Source organism: Rhododendron vialii, chromosome 12a (assembly GCF_030253575.1).
Source record: "Rhododendron vialii isolate Sample 1 chromosome 12a, ASM3025357v1".
In the NCBI taxonomy this organism is placed as follows: Eukaryota; Viridiplantae; Streptophyta; class Magnoliopsida; order Ericales; family Ericaceae; genus Rhododendron; species Rhododendron vialii.
In genome coordinates, this window is record NC_080568.1 from 21,792,742 (window position 1) to 21,811,676 (window position 18,935).

The 18,935-nt window shown below is 39.0% G+C and overlaps 1 protein-coding gene across 4 annotated transcripts; it reads left to right on the top strand.

The window, feature by feature from the left end:
* Nucleotides 1–2,454: 2,454 nt before the first annotated feature.
* Nucleotides 2,455–11,625, top strand: LOC131311683 (uncharacterized). 4 transcript variants are annotated; one of them, XR_009195539.1, is made up of 5 exons: nt 2,455–2,557; nt 2,864–2,921; nt 3,063–3,126; nt 4,873–4,932; nt 11,281–11,625. XR_009195539.1 is itself a non-coding variant. In XM_058339226.1 (5 exons), exons 1-5 carry the CDS (start codon nt 2,626–2,628, stop codon nt 11,288–11,290), a joined length of 327 nt encoding a protein of 108 aa, XP_058195209.1. In that variant the 5' UTR covers nt 2,573–2,625; the 3' UTR covers nt 11,291–11,625. The 4 variants fall into 4 exon arrangements, 2 of the variants coding, with proteins under 2 accessions (XP_058195209.1, XP_058195208.1); XR_009195540.1 differs by having other exon boundaries at nt 2,469–2,557; nt 2,871–2,921; XM_058339226.1 differs by lacking the exon at nt 2,455–2,557 and adding an exon at nt 2,573–2,747 and having other exon boundaries at nt 2,851–2,921.
* Nucleotides 11,626–18,935: the final 7,310 nt, after the last annotated feature.

Below are 18,935 nucleotides of genomic sequence, written 5' to 3' on the forward strand. Positions count from 1 at the left end.
ACTTATTCCTTCTCGTGTTGGTGACCCTGGCCATTGGGAAAAAGACCGTGTTAGGCCGGTGACCTTAATGCTCAACGGCTTTCTTTCGCCGGATCGTCTTAGGGAAAAGTACCACGGGCTGCCAACCCTGGTGACTCTAAGTTCGATATTGGATCCAATTTTGATGAGATTTATTTTGGCCATGGTACTATTTGATTGTGGTTCCCCATTGTTGATGGAGTTAGTATTGTGATCACCACCAAGAATATTTATTTGGTTAAATGTTTCATTGATTAATTTATTATTCTATTGGACACCTCGTATGTCAAGTTATGATTTAATGGTAAATTATTTTAATCCCTGCTTTCAACTTTATTTATTATACATACTTGCTACTCACTGAGCTTGTCAGCTGACGGATTTATTCCAATTTCTCTTTCAGGCAAGTTGGGGAGTTAGACAAGGACTCTGGCGGCATCTCGGGGATTAATTTTTGTTGACCTCCTTAGGGTGTCTCATTTTAATTTTATTTTAATAAATCGCTTCCGCATTCGAAAAAAAAAATTGTCAGATAACGACTCCCCTTTATTATTGTTGGATCTTTGGATATTGATTGGTTCATGGGATGATTGTGCCCCATACTTTTGTTGAACTTAATTGGTTGGAGTTGCTTTTAATAAAAAAAAATGGTTGACCGTTTATTAGTTCATTGCCTTGGTTTTTAATCAATTTCTTTTTAGGCTGCATGTTCTACAAGTTTCAGTCTTGTGGTTCATGGTCGGTTACTTCCCATTTTGGGGTGTGACACCTATGCTCTTCCAAGCTTTGGTGTACGATGGAATTGATGAGAATCCGATCGAAGTCAACTTTTGCAGGGTTAAACCAGAATCCTAATTGCTGAAAGGTATGGTTTAGTTGCATGTCTTATTCACTATTCTTGTTTTTGTTGATGATTACTCTATGCATTATATAGTTCAATAGCTTTCGTTATGGTGAAAAGGGGATGCAGAAAACAGTCCAATAGTTTTTGTATGCTGAGAAGAAGAAATAATTTAGCCCTTCTGGAATTGTTTCCATGACATCGCCATAGATTAGATGGTTTTCTATCTTCCAGTAATAACGGGTTAGTATGTTTATTTGGTTTTACGTTTGATAGGCATGTACCTCTATTTGCGTATAACATGCGATTTTCCCATATACAGATACATCGAGGGGTGATGGTATCGATAGACAATTGTGTGAAAGTTCACGAGATAACCAATTGTGTAAGAGTTTACGAGATAACCAATCCCAACAATCCAACAAACAAGATAAATAAATCCATCAAATGAGCTACAATCGCTACAAGTCCATTATAAGGGTAAAAAGTGTTATTTCCCGTTTTTGGGGTCGGTTTCCCTTCGGCACCCGGAAAGTATATATATTGGGGGCTTGGAGAGAGAGAGAGAGAGAGAGAGAGAGAGAGAGAGAGTAGATTCGTTGTCCTTAGAGAGAGAGTGTGTGCGGATTCATCGTGTTTTGAGAGAGAGAAAGAGAGTGTGTAGATTCGTCATCTTTTGAGAGAGAGTGTGTGGATTCATCGTGTTTTGAGAGAGAGAGAGAGAGAGAGAGAGAGAGAGAGAGAGCGAGAGAAAGTGCAGATTCATCATCTTTCGAGTTAGGTAATATTGAAAATTCCACGCTTCTCTCCCTTCTCGGCTCATTTGTCCTTATATTTGATTGCAGAAAATGCCTATCATTAAACTCAAAAAATGTAAAATATGATGAACTTTTGGCTAAGTCTTCCTAAAAGTAATGGCACTGAAGGAGTCTAGAACATAAAGGTGAAAGTGCTATTTCCCATTTTTTGGGTCTGTTTCCTTCGGCATTCGGAAACAATATCTACCGTATATACTAGGGCACAAAAGAAGAAAGAAGGGCAAGAAAGAAGAAAGAAGGGAAAGCTAGGGCACGAAAGAAGAAAGGACGGCACGAGAGAGAGAGAGAGAGAGAGAGAGAGAGAGAGAGAGAGAGAGAGAGATCCTCTTTCGAGTAAGATATAAATTTTCACGCTTCCCTTCCTTCTCGACTTTTCTTGTTTTGTTTAACTTCCATATATAGAGCACGGGCACTGGTACGCGGTATGTGAAATGGCAAAACCCCCAAAAAGTAGGGTACGGGTACGGCGAATATATATATATATATATATATATATATATATATATATATATAATTTTTTTCTTTTTTTTATTGCATAAAATAAAATATAAACCCATTTTACCAACAAAAAGCAACATAGATAAAAAGTTAAAATGATCCTCCGTATAATGTATGTGTTTGTTAGGGGTAAAACTGAAATACTAAACAATTAGATGTATGCTGGAACTGCAAGATATAAAACTGTAATTTTTAGAAATTAAGAGACTTTATTGTCGTGGTAAAGAATTTAAGGGGCTATGCTGTATTTTTTAATATAAAATTACGATGAAAATCATAAAATACAGAACCCTGTCATCACCTCGTCGATCCAGAAGCCAGCCAGAAGCCCTAAAGCCCTGAACCCAGTCATCACCTCGTCGCCGTCAATCGATCGACTCAGGTTCTCTCGTCTCTCTCTCTCTCTCTCATCTCTGACTCTCTCGTCTCTCCATCTCTCTCTCTCTCTCAATGTGTGTCTCTCATTTTGGGCTAAAACGTACCCACGAAGTACCCAAGACGTACCGACGGAGTACCCTTGCCGTACCCGAAGATACCAAAAGTACCCGGTATGATTTTGCCGTACCGACGCCGTACCTGTACCCGTACCCGGTGCGCGTACGGCAACATTTCCGGAGTACCCGTGCTTCATAGACTTCCAATTATCAATCTTTTTCTTTTGAAATCTTTACACAGTTGTACTTTGCAGTTTGCAGGCATGGTTCGAAAGACGATGTTTGATAAGGCCTTTGATTTCGTGGACCGTGGTGAGTTTCTATATTATAGTATCAATTGATTCTCTTGGTATTTTCTTCTTGGGCAGTTTCGAAATAAAATTTGATCATTCGTTCGTCAGTAGAGAAGGTCACACACTAAATAATTCAAAACTACTCTTTGGTTATTGTTAGTTGTTCAACCCGCGCTTACGATGGCATTTTTCTTTACTCTGGCTCTCGGTGTGGCTTGCGATATGTAAGTATTGTGTTTCTTTTCTTGTTTGTTTACCGTCTCTTATTCTCTAAAACTTGTCTTACTGGGGCATAACCTTGTGGCACCCTGAGAAAAAATACAATTGAATAGATGTTTGTGGTGCTTAAATTACCTAGGCCTCCAGCTGTGGCGGACGCAGAATTTGAACTCAGCAGGGCCCAAATTACTTTTATTTTTACATTAATAAAAAATATGGACTACAATATAAATATTTCTACTTAATATTTCTTAGAATAAGACGAGATTTTGTACATATGCACAATCGTATTTAATTCTATAATCTCGATTGAAATTTGTTTGATAACTTGAAATTTTAGAGGGGTTTTCACACACACATATATAGAAACTTTATCAACTTTTTTCCCACTCAAGTCAAGAGACTTGCAGGGGGCCGATCCTATAGAACTTTTTTTTTAATTTAACCTGAAAATATAGCATAATTAGTGGGATAATTGGGAGGTGTACCTAGACCCAGGCCCCTACTTGCACCTCCCTCGGTCAGCCTACACCCCTTAGCTCTTTAAACACCACATCAATGACCGACATCAATAGCCCATAACAACCAAGTCAATACACATTGACCCCAAAGCCAAGTCATTATTCATATTAATCGATGCGCTTTGTTATACCCGGTGTACGAACGCTAAAATTGGAGTGCTAACCTACTTGTTGATGCTTACTTTATAATTTGCTCAAATACGATTAACGTGGGTGTGGAGGGCTGGGGATGGGAAGGTGTACGTACACATAGGGAATGGGGTTAAGACTGCAGTAAGTATTCTTGGAATTATGGTGGGGGTGACAATCAGGTGGGGCACAACACTGGTGACGATTGATTAGTATTTTTTGTACCAAATTTCGGGACCTTTTCAAATAGGAACGGCTGTTTGGGCAAGCCAAACAATGGAATATGTTTCTCAAGTTGAGGCTCACAACCAAATGCAACAGAACAAGTCACTTTTCTGGAATTGCCTTGGACAATTCTTAGTCCAATATGATAATGGTTCTGGGAGTGGGAATGTCTGTTAAATTTTATAGGTTTGATGAAGGACTTGCGCATAGACCCATAAAATGTTTGCCGACCTTGGTATGCAACTACAATTCTGTAATGATCATTTTGTATCCAATATCAGTTTATTTATACACAGAATGTACAGGAGAGCCGTAAGTGTAAGTCCGAAATAAAAACTGGAGAAAGAGTTAGAAAGCTAGAGCTGAAACCAAAAGGACTAAAGTGGAAGCCCATAACAGGATTAGTGAAAGGGTAATCTTTTTTTTTTCCCTATATCAAAATAGAAGAAAATTAAAAGAACTTCGTGAGGCGAGTATTAAAATATTCAAATAACTTTAGGGGATGCTATATTTTGGAAATTTTTATAGGTTATACCACTCAAAAGGATGCATTTTCTGAGAAAATGATTATTGTGATGTTAGGACTTGGATATTTTCGGATATTGTGGGTGGTGGTCACCCCTACGCACGCCTCTCTAGGTGCATAATTGTTTTGAATGAGAGTAATACCTCGTGAATGGGCTAATCACAGCTGACATTTAGATGTATAACTTTATGCCAGATCTTTTTTTATTTTTGGGACACTTGTGTTTTGGATTTTGCATACGTAGGTTGGCTTCTTGACTCAAGTTTTAAATTGTTCTATATTGCTTTATGTTTAACCATGTATTTAACGCTTGGGATAAAATATCTCATTTGTCCAAATTCTCTTAACAGATCGGCCAAACGGCGGGAGGAAAGATTGAATGGGTATGACTATGAGAAAAGATTGGATGGGTATGACTCCTTAACTTTCTCCGTTTCTTATAATTTTTGATTGTGTGGAACCTACTTATAGTTGAAGCAATAATCATTCCTTGGGGAGAGTTGTCTTGCGCCTCTAGGTATTCTCTACCTACCCACTTGTGTTGGTTTTGGGTACAGGTACCCTTTTGTTGAAGGTCATTCGAGCTTTTCCTGGGAGTATGTTATATAGGTCGTTTTCCTGGGAGTATGTTATAGGTCGTTTTTCACACCAAAAATAAATAAGTAAAACTGAGCAAAATCTCAATTCAAATAGAATAGCGGTTATGTCCAGGTATCGTACCACGGGGATAAAGAGGCTAAGTTATTGTATCTTGAAAATCAATTCCTAATTTAATTCAAGAAAGAGCGATTGGAATTTGTTTAACTAAAACTATCAAAATAATTAAAAGCAGAAAAGATGGTGAATTAAATATTTGGAAAAGTTCTTAGGGTTTCGAATCCACACTAACTTTGTAACAAAGTGATTATATCGATTTTAGGAAACCAATTACCAGAACGACAATGATTTGCCAGAAGCTACAAGCCCTAACGATATCGCCAAGAAGATAACATGCAATTGAAAACTGGGCATAAGCTATCTTCGGTTGGCACGAATCGTCTTCAATTCTAAAATTAATCTAGGCACGACTCGTCTTCCCTAAGCATAGATTATCACAATTCTCAATTTCATACACAAGAATACCATTGCATACCTATGTATTTGCAATCACAGAAAACAAGTCTCAATGTTATGCAACCATCGTTCTGGTAATCTAAATCCAAAACCAACATAAAAACATAGTTACTTGGTTAGGGTTTCATCTACACCCTAAGAAAGAGGATTAGTTGCTCATGGCTCGGAGAAGAGAATCAAAAGCTGCTGCCGTTCCACGTCTTCGTCCAATTCTTTTCCACGGCAAAAGCTGCCTCCGAAGTCAGTTTTTCACTGACTTATATAGAAGTAGGGCTTTAGTGCACTAATAACATAAAGGCCCCTTGGACTTTTTGAGGTGATAAATTAACATCCAACTTTCAAGCCCTTTGCACTTTAACCCCAACTCTTCTTTTAACGTATGTTTTAATCCAAAATCATGGCCAGTGAGCTCAAGCAACCTATAAACACAAAATAACAGAAATAAATATCAATTAACTAAAATGAAAGACTAGTAAATGTAGTTTGGAGGGCCAAAATATACCAAAATAGGTATATTTTGGCACTTATCAGTATGGCATGGGTTACTTTAGCGCCTGGTACTCGAACATTGGCTCGAGGCATTTTCTCTAGCCCTTCGTACAAGGTCACCTTGCGTCCTTGAACCGATAACCATCTTTCGGCTAACCTAGCCTCCTCTGTCCCTTGGGACCAACAAGGGGTAGTATAGGAATATTCACATGTTGTCCATCGACTACGCCTTTTTGTTTGATCTTAGGCACTACTCACCTTCCATGGACAAACCTTGCGGAGGAACCCTTAGGTTTTCGGGGTACATTGCAGTAGCTAGTCCTACTTTTAAGGTATCTTTATTGATTTTACTTCTTATATAGAGTATGGAAAATTAAAACTTCAAAGGCTTACACCTCAACGCCATGAGGGTTATGCCTCACCTTGCCCTTTCGCCTCTGAAACCTTTTGCATAACCTTCGGGTTTATTTTGAGAAGTGGATCATAACTCTTGCTTTCTTAATCCTATATTTTTCATGGGATGTGATTTGTCCAATCTAATGGTATACATCTTTTCTCCTTGAGCTTTTTGGGATGCATGGTCCATATAATGTTTTGCTGCTTTTGCATATCAAAATTGTAGTTAGTATGGTTGTACTCCCTTGGTATTTTAGGCATGAGTGAGTATAGGTAGCTATTTTCGAAGATGCTAAAGTTTTTTTTTTTTTGGTAAGTATGATTCCATTAAAAAGCCCTAACCAAACAAACAATGTCAAGGAGACTCTCTTGACTATACAACTATACTCCTTTCAGAGGAGAATTACAAACTATGAAGGAAAGGAAAAGAATTGATAACCTATACAAATCAAATCTAAAACCAACTCCTATCCAGAGAACACAACTACAACTTCAACCAAGCACCAGCATCTAGATGCACCACTCATCCTACTACTGCAAAATGTAGCGTTCAGCCAACCTCCAGTTAGCACACAGACCTTTATTTTCTGTGGAAGCCTTCACGCTTCTCAAAGAGCTAACGAAGTCTCTTATAGAGCTTAGAATCTGCGGCACAACTTGATCACTAGCCACATTTTTTTGTTGAAAAACTCTCATATTTTTTTCCCTCCAAACAAAGTAAACAGTAGCAGCTAAAGAACATTTCAAAATTTTACTCTTGAAACTATTGCCCTTAACTGATTGGACAAACCACTCCAACAAAGCAGCCAAGGTAATTGGTACTCTAGTAGAAGAAGACTTACTCCATACTCTAGCCCACACAGATGCAGAGTAAGAGCATTCAAAAAATAAATGTCGATGTGTTTCCTTCTCACAGCCACACAAAGGACATATCTCATCCACATGCACTCCCCATTGGTGCAATTTGTCTTTGGTACTTAACTTTTCTTGAGCAGCCAGCCAAACAATGAAAGCTCATCTTGGAACATTCTTAGAAAACCACACCACTTGTGTCCAAGGATGATAAGAATATTTTGTTCTCACAGCCTCCCAAGCAGACCTAGCAGAGTAAAGTCAGTTAGAACTAGGAAGTCAAAACACCAAATCATCAGTAGAACAATCAGGGTGGAAAGTTGCAGGAGTGTGGTGAATTATAGACTGAGTGATTCTATTTCTGGATCTCGGCCACCTCCAACGACCTTGATGAATGATAGAAGAGACTCTAGCATGCAGAGAAGTACCAAGGTTATAAACCACTTCATCACCAAATCTTTTGTATAACGGCCCCAAAGGATGCCAGTTATCAATCCAAAGGAAAGTAGACAAACCATTGCCCACTTTGTATTGGATTAACGATTGGCCAAGACTCCTAAGTCCAAATATCTTTTGTATAGTCCAAGAGGAGTCTCTAGGGGTATCCATATTCCACAAGCTCAGATTTTTTATGATGTAGGTATGCACCCATTTGACCCAGAGAGAATCAGCCTTCTTTGCAAGAGCCCAGAGATGCCTAAGCATGGTAGCCTTATTCCACTCTTTAATCTTTCTTGAGCCAAGACCACCCTCCATCTTAGGCCTGCAAACATGCTCCCACTTCACCTTTGCCCAAGTATGTCTCATCTCAGCTCCAGACCAAAGGAAGGCCATCAAGGAAGATTCAATTTCCTTGATAACCTTGCTAGGAATGATGAAAATAGAAGACTAATAAACTTGTACGGAAAATAAGACAGTTTGAATCAACTGAACTCTACCAGCATAGGTAAGTTTTTGATTAGACCATCCATGGATATGCTTCAAAATTTTCTCCTTCAAAACATCACAATCAGCAGATTTCAATCTTGCAGAAATTAATGGAACACCCAGATATCTAACAGGTAGTGTAGCTTCTGGAATTGGAAGAACAATACCCAACTCCTCCTTGAATTGCAAATCGACCCCAGCATAGAAGATAGAGCTTTTAGCCACATTAGGTCTCAGCCCAGAATAAGAGTGAAAGTCATTGAGAAGGTCATTAATAAGAGTAAAAGAAGGCACATCAGGCTCACACATAATGAATAGATCATCAGCAAATGCAAGGTGGCAAATCTGTAACTCTCTCCACTTAGAAGAAGATGTTGGGTAGCTTTACAATGAAAAAGATGTTCTTCCTCCCAAGGACCCAAAATTCTCCTTTACATGTATTTGAAACTGCGTGGAAATAGTGTTATGTTGTCCCTCGAAGGAGACCATGTAGCTCCAATGTTATCTGTAGTTGCTTTAGGGTCAATACTCTCTACAGTTTAAGTGCTCTTTTTGATTCGTCATTGGTGTATCTTCGTTTTCTGAGTACATTTTAGGCAGTGTTCTTAAAGGCGGTTGCCTAGGCGCTAGGTGGCGGGTTGCCGCCACGATTTTCCCCTAGCCGGTTTGTTTAGGCGCTCGGAGAGGCTAGGAGGGCTCCTAGGGTATGGAGTCTCCAAAAAAAAAAACTTAATTGCAAGGCGGGTGCTTAGGTGGCCTAAGCGGTGGGTCGCTACCCGACTAGTGTCTAGCGCCTTTTAGAATATTGATTTAGATAAGAAACGACACTCAAAATAATTAGTCTGGGTTACTTTGATGTGCCATTACAATATGAATTTTTTATTTCTATTCTTTCAAGATAAGGAATTTCACAAGAATAAATGCTTAATTGTGAGATTCTTCGAACGTAGTTATTGTTAAGTTCACTTTGAGAGTTAATACCATATTTTGTTTTCCTCATGTTTTGTTTTCCTAAATATGTCAAAACAAAAGAAAGAAAAGAAGAAGACTGCCTCCTCTCTTTCTAGGTCATATTTGTTTAGAAAAGAACCCAAATTTCTCCTTTACATGTATTTGAAGTTATGTGGAAATATGTTACCCCTCGAAGGAGACCATGTAGCTCTAATGTAATCTGTAGTTGCTTTTGGGTCCATACTCTCTACTTTTGGGGTTCTCTCTTTGATTTGTCATTTTTAATCTTCTTTTTCTTTACTTTGATGCGCAATTACAATATGAATTTGTGATTTCTACATTTATTCTTCAAACGTATTTCTTATTAAGTTCACTCTGAGACTTAATATGGTATTTAGTTTTCCTAAATATGTCAAAACAATTGACAAACACGGAAAAAGAAAGAAAAGAAGACGACTGCATCCTCTTTTTCTAGGTTATATTTATTTAGAAAAGAAGAAGACTGCCACTGGACAAGTGAATTCTATCTTTGAGTTGCCTCAAAATATAGGTGCTAGCTATGAGTTCTCAAGGTCGTGTGAGTTGCTTGTTAGTGTTTGTGCGGCTTGAAACTTGGTAAATTAATGGACATGTGTTTGAAGTAGGCTTGGATGGGGAGGTAAGTCGAGGGACAAAGCTTCTTAAGTACACTTGCTCATATACTATGTTACATGGATACGGGTACTTGAATTGGGTGCAAGTACATATTTAAGGGTCGGACACCTCAAAGCTGAAAATAGAGGATTCGGGGATATGTATCCCAATTTGGACATGGGTGCGGGGATCCGCTGAATATTTTTATATGTAGAGAAAATTTTATGTTATTTATAGGAATATATAAAATTATTTTCTAACATATCAGTATTTAATTTGAATTTTTATTAATTCCAGCGGAAATATTAAAAAGTACTAAAAAGTAAAAGCAAAACAAATGTCTTTATGGCCCATTAATAAAGGAAATGTCTTTATGGCCTACTATTTGAAAAAAAACAAAGTACATGCCTTTCATAAAATGGCCCAAATGTAAATGTAATGACCCAACTACTTAAATGGCCCAAACCAAATAAAGCCATAGCCCATGTCTTACATATGAAACCCTAAAACATATCTGTAGTCAGTGATGACCATATGGATCTGGATCTCAGCAGCGACTGCTGCTTCGTCGGATCACGAAGACCTTCAGGCATCTCTCTCTCTCTCTCTCGTGTGCGCGTCCTTCTTCTTCTTCTAAGTTCGTCATCCTCTTCCAGTCTTGTTCATGCTAAAGTGTCCGATTTTTTTTTGGAGAATCTGGTACGGATCCCGTACCCATGTCGTGTCTTGTTGACACAGTACTTCCTCCAAATTGGGGGATCCGTGTATCATAGCTCATATATATATCGGATCATTTAAAAGATACTTTGGATATCTTTAGAATGGAAAATGGAGGGTGTCTTGTTGGATGTGCATTATGTAAACACCCCAGTCTCCACCTCCACAAGAAGGGGATGCAAGGGCGGCAAACTGTAGTTCGACGGCAATGTCAAGAACGACTGAAGACTATCCTTCTTATACTTTCGATTATGATGATGTCCTTGAAAATGCTTAATGTCGGCCCAAAAAGAGTTCCAATGACATGATTCACACAGGAATAACTAAATATCAGTCCATAACCTTCAAGGTACACCATCTCTAATGCCTCCAGCCTGACAGGAAATTGCTTGGCTTGGTTGGAGAAGGAAACCCCAACCTAGTGGTTATTTTGTCATCCAAGATTTTTTTTCCCAAGGGGCTATGCATAATTTAGCGAGCTTTTCCTGAACAAGTTTCTAACTGTATGTTGGTTTCCTTTTTTTCCCTGCTTCTGTTTTTTCCTGTTGGTAATTTAAGGCTGTCCTTGTGCTCTTTTTCTCTGGTTGTTTTAAAGAAAACTTCTAATCATCCATTAAAACATTTGGGTACTTGTTTTCCTGGTCTTGTTTCTTGGTCGCGTTTAATGTGTGGACTTCTAGGCAAGCTTAACGTGCATAGGAGGAGGGCACATCTGATCGCTAAAGGGGAAGTTAGAGCTGCACACCTACATAACTTGCTTCTGAAGACTTCTCATCATGTTTCTGTTTGGATGAGTGGTCAGCCACTTTAGTTCTTTAAGTACTCCTGAGAACCAAGATGCTCAGTTTGTACAGCTTTTCTGTTTTGCTAATCTGGCGTCTATTGTTTGTAAATATTATGTGCGTAGTTGTGGTAAAAGAAACAACTTGACTCAGATTCTCAAGTCAATTTTCTCATGAAGTTACTGCGACTTTGGTGATAATCGGAGTCGGACTATATATGCTAACCAAGAAATTGCTACTCCACTGTCGGCTCTTATCGGCAACCTGTGACTCCTCTTTCTCAAACTCGAAATGAACCCGTGCTATGCACAGGTAAGAGAATTAAACTGAAGAAAAAAAAAGAATGACCTAACTTCTATAGATCGGTAGATCCACACAACAACAGCGAAGAACCATTCTATGCGTTGCACTGGCATGTTAAAAAAAGAAGCAGCATTCTATGCAAAATTTAGAAATTATGTTTCCTTCATTTGCTTAACTTCCCTCCTCTCTATGTATGTACGGATGTATGTATTAGCATAAAAATTACTCCATCCGTCTTTTTTAAAGTGTCCTGCTTCGTAACTCTAACTTATTAAAAAGACATCATTATTACATCTTTTACATCAACTTTTTCCTTTACTTTCCCTACTTACCCATCATTATTACACTTTTACTCACTAACTTTTCAAAATAAAATTTACTTTTAGGGACAAAATAGGCAATACACTAACTTTTACCTCCTTAATTTTACAAAATGGACACTTATTAAGGGACAGCCCAAAATGGAATACTGGACACAAAAAAAAGGGACGGAGGGAGTATGTCATTTTCTTGAATGAATAAAATTATTTGCATCACCAATTCTCTGCCAATTTTTTTCCACCGTTAAAAATTTTGATAGTTGGAGATCATGAGTTACTTCTTATTAAAAGGAGTTAAAAAAAAAATGCTAATGTGACTGGTTGTTTGTCTTTGCGATACCTTTTGAACATCACGTACTTGGATACTTTTTGTGTTATTTTGCTATGTACGTCTTGGATATTTGTGATACTTTTGTATCATTGGCTACTTGGGTGCTCGTGATTTTTGGTACTCTTGATATATAAATGACCAATTGCATGTTCTTCTATGTAAATGTCCTATACTTACGAAAATTTGATCAATTGTCGGAAGAGAAAAACACACATGAAAAAAGAACCCAATTTACTAACAGAAAAGGGTAAGCATGACATTAAAAAAAACAGAAGATGGTAAAAACAATTTTTTTTATGAAAAAAAAAAAAAAAATCTTACACTTCCACAGTCTTTGTCAATATGAACAGCTACTTAACGACAAATTAATAAGATAATAAAATATTAGTGATTGACTAATCACTAATTAAAACCACATTCACTCTTAAGTAAAATCTTAACATGGAAAATAGCCAAAGGGAATTTCTCATGTAATAAAAAAATTCGAGTGCAAGGTGGAGCCCTGGCGGCAGATGGTGGCGAGGTTGGAGGTTCTGTGTATGGCTGCCGGGTCTTCGGCGCTTTTGGCTTTGACATTATTTCTCGTGCCTTTTGCAACGCTCCGGATTTTGGGAACGTTAAATAGACAATTTCATTGAAAAACTAAATAGAGTTTGGCTCATTATTACATCATAATCTTAACAAAAGTACTTTCATTCAACAAAACAAGGGGGAACAAGGGTTCTATCTACTGCTTCGCTTGTTCTTCCATCCTGGCTAACTCCTCGGCTCCAAAGGCTTCCAAAATGTAGAGTTCACAATGTTCATCTATAAAATTTGACACATTATACCAGTGTCGCCACCAATATAATATGTCAGGGTTACCAAAAGGTAACACCGCGAGCTACAAAAGCTCAATAGAGTAACTTATACCCACTAACCCTTAACTTACGAACAATCGATCATAAATTTAATGATTCCCACATAGTTCATACATATTTGACCAAAGCTGCTAACAATGACACATCCACATTTACTTATCCAAACTAACGTTGGTGTCCATTATTTTCCGAGTTTCTCTTACGCAACTCCTCGTAGACCGTATCACCATTTTCCACATTTCATAACCATATCAACATTTCCAAAATCGTTTTTTAACACACCCAACCTCGGCGTTGTATTCCCTTGTTGAACGAGCACATGCTAATGAGAAGCGAGTTCTTTCTGAAGGGGGAAACTAACGCCTACCCTTTACTTCGTCGGAGGATTAACAACATGCACTGTCCTGTTCTCTTCCTCCTCGTACCGTACTAGACCATCGCAAGTATCCAAAACCCTTTTGGAACATGGCAAACGTATCTCCGTCACTATAGCTTCATTCACGTTGCCCAACTCCACAACTTGGGGAGTATGTAGAGCGCTATCGTGTTGGATGAACAGGCCAGCGGTAGAGCAGAGGAGTTGTTCCTTGATGAGATGAGGGTCCTGGATGATGTTATTATTGAAGCAATCAGATCCCAAGATCAAAGGGATATGGCATGTGACAAAAGTGTTGAAGAATCATAGGAGGATTTATTGGATAACAATTATGGAAGATTTGAGAAGATTTCAAGGCTGTTTTTCAGTCCAAGTATCAATCATATTTCCTTGTAGAGCAGTCATAGGTCAATTTCTTTGTGTATATAACTTGTACATTTAACCCTATAATGTATCGAAGTTAGAGAGTCAAACAATTAAGACCTCTGTTTATAAAACTTCTTTATGGTATCAAAGCCTCTCCTTTTGTAAGGGAAATTATCTAATTGTCTTTCTCCATTCAATCCACAAATGGCCCCCTCCTCCTCAAGCAAGTACCCATATCCCTCAACTCTTAACATCAGTAACTTTGTGTCTATTAGGCTGAATCAGTCTAACTTCTTGCTGTGGAAGACCCAATTCATGGGACTGATTGAGAGTCAAGAGATGATGGGCTTTATTGATGGAGGGTACCCTATGCCGAAAGAACACATTACCACAAATGCTGAAGGTGCAATTGCGGTAAGTCAGAATCCAGATTATGTTCAATGGAGGCGATCAGATCGATTGCTCTGTGGGTGGATCACCGGAACATTGTCTGAAGAAGTCTTAGGCCTAGTTGTTGGCTTAGAGACATCTACCGAGGTATGGTCAGCCTTGTTGGAGTCTTTTGCTCAAGATTCACAAGAAAGAGAATTCTATTTGAATCAAAAATTGCAATTCCATAGCAGGAAAGATTGCAAAACCATGGCCGATTACATTCGCATTTTCAAAGAAATATGTGATGATTTGGCAGCGATTGGGCAACCGGTTAATGAAAGGCAAAAAGTGTTTGGCTTATTAAAAGGCCGTGGTTCTGGGTGTGAATCTTTCATCACCACAATGATGAAACCTCCTATTCCCACATATAAGGAGATAGTTCCTTTGCTCCAAGGACATGAAACTATGAAAACTTTTCATAATCCTGAAGTCTATGTAGGCGAAAATCCTAATGTTGCGTTCGTAGGACATCGCCATCAAGGATCGCAAGGAGGAAAATACTACAGACGGGGAAAACAAGGGCAGACACAAGGGCAGACTTCCTTCAACTCTAGGGGGCGTGGTTTTATGCAAGCAAGTGGCTTCTCAAACCAAACTGGTACGCATCACAATCAACAACCAGCAGCAACCCATCAGAATGGACCCCGGAAACAGCAACAAAGAGGCGAGGATCAGGAAGTTGTTTGTCAAATCTGCAACAAAACCAAACATACTGCAGTTGATTGTTGGCAGAGATTCAATCAAACGTATCAGCCTAACGATGCTGCCCAAGCACTTGCAGCAATGACTATTTCAGATGGTCAGGACAACGCTTGGTTTCCAGACACAGGTGCTACACAACATATGACTTCGGACTATGGTAAGCTCCAAAATTGCACTCCTTATTTCGGTTCCGATAAAATCATGGTGGGAAATGGCGGTACTCTACATATTACTCATGTTGGAAATGCCTCACTTAACATGGGAAATAAAGAGATTAAGCTGAACAATGTTTTAGTCGTTCCAGAAATCAAAAAGAATCTCTTATCAGTTAGTCAAATGACTACTCAGCTTCCTTATGATTTTGAGTTTTCTGCGAATGATTTTGTGATAAAGCAAAGGGAGACAAAGAGGGTGATAGCAAAAGGCAGTAGATCTGGTGGATTATATTCCTTAAATACGAAACATGCTGAAGTTTTTTTCTCCACAAGGTTTCGGGTGGTAAATGACGATGTCTGGCACCAAAGACTTGGACATCCAAATATGCGAATGGTCAATCATCTCAAGAAGAATAAGCTGATTTCCAGCAGTAATAATAAGCCCATTGATTTCATTTGCAGTAGTTGTCAACTGGGTAAAGCGTGCCGTCTTCCATTTTTATCTATTGAGGATCATTGTGAAAATCCCATTGAAAGGATTCATTGTGATTTGTGGGGACCAGCCCCAGTCGTTTCCTTTCAGAAATTCAGATTTTATGTTATTTTCGTAGACGAGTGTACACGCTTCACATGGTTTTTTCCTTTAAGAAGGAAATCAGATTTCTTTCCTTGCTTTGTGAATTTTCATAAATTCCTAAGAAATCAGTTTGGTAAGAATCCCAAAATCTTTCAATCGGATGGTGGGGGAGAATTTTCTGATAAGAAATTTTTGGCATATCTAAGCGAAAATGGGATTAAACATCAACTTTCTTGTCCTGGTGTTCATGAACAAAATGGCATGGCGGAACGAAAGCATCGCAACGTCACTGAACTTGGCTTAACCATGTTATTTGCTGGTCATGTTCCAAAACGCTATTGGGTTGACGCTTTCGGAACAGCTACATGGCTCATTAATAGGCAACCAACAAGGGTATTGAATATGTTGAGCCCTATTGAAAAATTGACGGGGAAGAAGCCAGATTATTCATCACTACGAGTTTTTGGCTCCAGATGTTTTCCTTATCTTCGAGATTATGCTAAAAATAAGTTCGATCCAAAATCACTGCCTTGTGTTTTTTTGGGTTACAGTGAGTTCTATAAGGGATATAGATGTCTTTATCCACCAACTGGACGTGTATACTTGTCTCGGCACGTCGTATTCGATGAGAGAACTTTTCCTTTTAAGGAACCTGGCTCATTATTTTCTGAATTTTCTGATCACAATGAATTGGTTAGCTTTCATGATTGGATTTCAGGTTTTGAGCAAGAGAGCACTTGCGAAGAACAAAGTCCTCAAGACAATCATGTCCAATCTGGTTTTGCTCCTATATCTCAAGGTGATTTTAGAGATGTTGCTGATGAAGAATTAGAATCACTTGCAACTGAACCTAATCATGTGTCTACTTTGGAACCCTCTTCTCTTGCAACTTTATCAAGCGAAGATGTCACGGAACTTCCTACCAATCAAGCTGAGCATGAAGAAATGGATTCTCAGTCTGCCCCTTCTTCTAGTTCGCAGACAAATACCCATTCAATGGCAACTCGTGCCCAGTCAGGAATTGTCAAGGCAAACCCAAAATATTCAGCAAAGGAATATGCACTTCTTTCCTATGATGTTCCAGCTGAGCCCAAAAGCATTAAATCTGCACTTCGCCATCCAGGTTGGTTTGCTACAATGGAAGAGGAAATGGCAGCTCTTCGCCGCAACGATACATGGACACTTGTACCTCGATCACCTAACATGAATGTTATCGGCTGCAAATGGGTGTATAAGACGAAGATACATTCAGATGGGTCGCTTGAACGGTTGAAAGCTCGCCTCGTGGCCAAAGGTTTCAATCAGATCCCAGGAATTGATTTCGTCGAGACCTTTTCCCCGGTTATTAAGCCAGCAACTATTCGAATCATTTTGACCATTGCTCTTTGTCAAAATTGGGACATACGCCAGATGGATGTAAAAAATGCATTTTTACATGGGCAAATTTCCGAAGTTGTGTATATGGAGCAGCCTCCCGGATTTGTTGATACGCTTAAGCTAAACCATGTATGCAAGTTACATCGAGCCCTCTATGGACTTCGCCAAGCACCAAGGGCGTGGTTTGATAGATTTAGCTCTTTTCTTCTTGCTAATGGATTCTTTTGCAGCACCACGGATTCTTCGCTCTTTATCTGTCGGGGGTCTCATGGCATTCTTCTTCTACTACTTTATGTAGATGATATTATTTTGACTGGTGATAACTCTGCTCATTTACAAGACTTCATGTCCAAGCTTCATAAGGAATTTGCTATGAAGGACTTGGGTTATTTGCACTACTTTTTAGGCATTGAAGTTCACAGATTCTCAGGTGGACTCCTGCTCAACCAAAAGAAGTATGCTGCCGAACTTCTTGATCGAGCACACATGGGGAATTGCAAACCTCTTTCCACACCAATGGTGGCCAATCCTCGATTTCCATCTAATGGAAACTCTCCTTTTCCAGATCCTCACTTTTATCGCAGCATAGTTGGCGGACTTCAATATCTCACCTTTACAAGACCCGACTTATCATTTAGTGTCAACTATGTTTGTCAGTTTATGCATGCTCCCACAGAATTCCATTTTCAGTTGGTGAAAAGAATTCTGCGATATGTCCACGGCACCCTTGATCATGGTTTACGGTTGTTATCATCCAAGTCCCTTCAGTTGTATGCCTTTTCGGATGCGGATTGGGGTGGCTGTCAAACAACCCGTAGATCGACAACTGGATTCTGCACATTCTTGGGTGCTAACTGCATTTCTTGGAGTGCTAAGAAGCAACCCACAGTGGCATGATCGAGTGCGGAAGCTGAATACCGCGCCCTTGCCTCCACTGCTGCTGAACTAACTTGGATTTCATACCTACTTCGTGATATTGATCAGTGTGTCACAAAACCTGCTACTCTATTTTGCGACAATATCTCTGCCCTACACCTAACTATCAATCCAGTATTTCATGCTCGTACAAAACACATTGAGATCGATTATCATTTCGTACGTGAAAAAGTGGCACAAGGTTCGCTCATTACCCGCTTCATCTCATCACAACATCAAGTTGCTGATATTCTTACGAAGCCGCTCTCTCGTACCTCGTTTCATTCCTTTCGTGTCAAACTAGGCCTTTGGCCATCCCCACAGCCTAGTTTGAGGGGGAGTATTGAAGCAATCAGATCCCAAGATCAAAGGGATATGGCATGTGACAAAAGTGCTGAAGAATCATAGGAGGATTTATTGGATAACAATTATGGAAGATTTGAGAAGATTTCAAGGCTGTTTTTCAGTCCAAGTATCAATCATATTTCCTTGTAGAGCAGTCATAGGTCAATTTCTTTGTGTATATAACTTGTACATTCAACCCTATAATGTATCGAAGTTAGAGTGTCAAACAATTAAGACCTCTGTTTATAAAACTTCTTTAGTTATACCACTGCCGACAAACGTACCTCATCGAATTGTGAAGAACATCTGCCGGAAGCCGAGCAAGGATGCAGAATATCATCTCTTGTGGAATAGATGTCATGTTGTTTTTCTGCTTTTTACAGGAAATGGCTTCATACTTTTCACGACTGATTCTCCCATCAATAACTTTTCCTGCAGCCATCTGACAAGATACACAAAGCTACTATTATAACTAAGAGGAGACAGACTTAGCT

Coding starts and splice junctions, on each gene's coding strand:
- LOC131311683 (XM_058339225.1), top strand. CDS start 2,626: ATGTGTGTCTCTCATTTTGGGCTAAAACGTACCCACGAAGTACCCAAG. Junction 2,748..2,850: donor GATTTTGCCGTACCGACGCC/GTACCTGTACCC, acceptor ATCTTTACACAG/TTGTACTTTGCAGTTTGCAG. Junction 2,922..3,062: donor CTTTGATTTCGTGGACCGTG/GTGAGTTTCTAT, acceptor GGTTATTGTTAG/TTGTTCAACCCGCGCTTACG.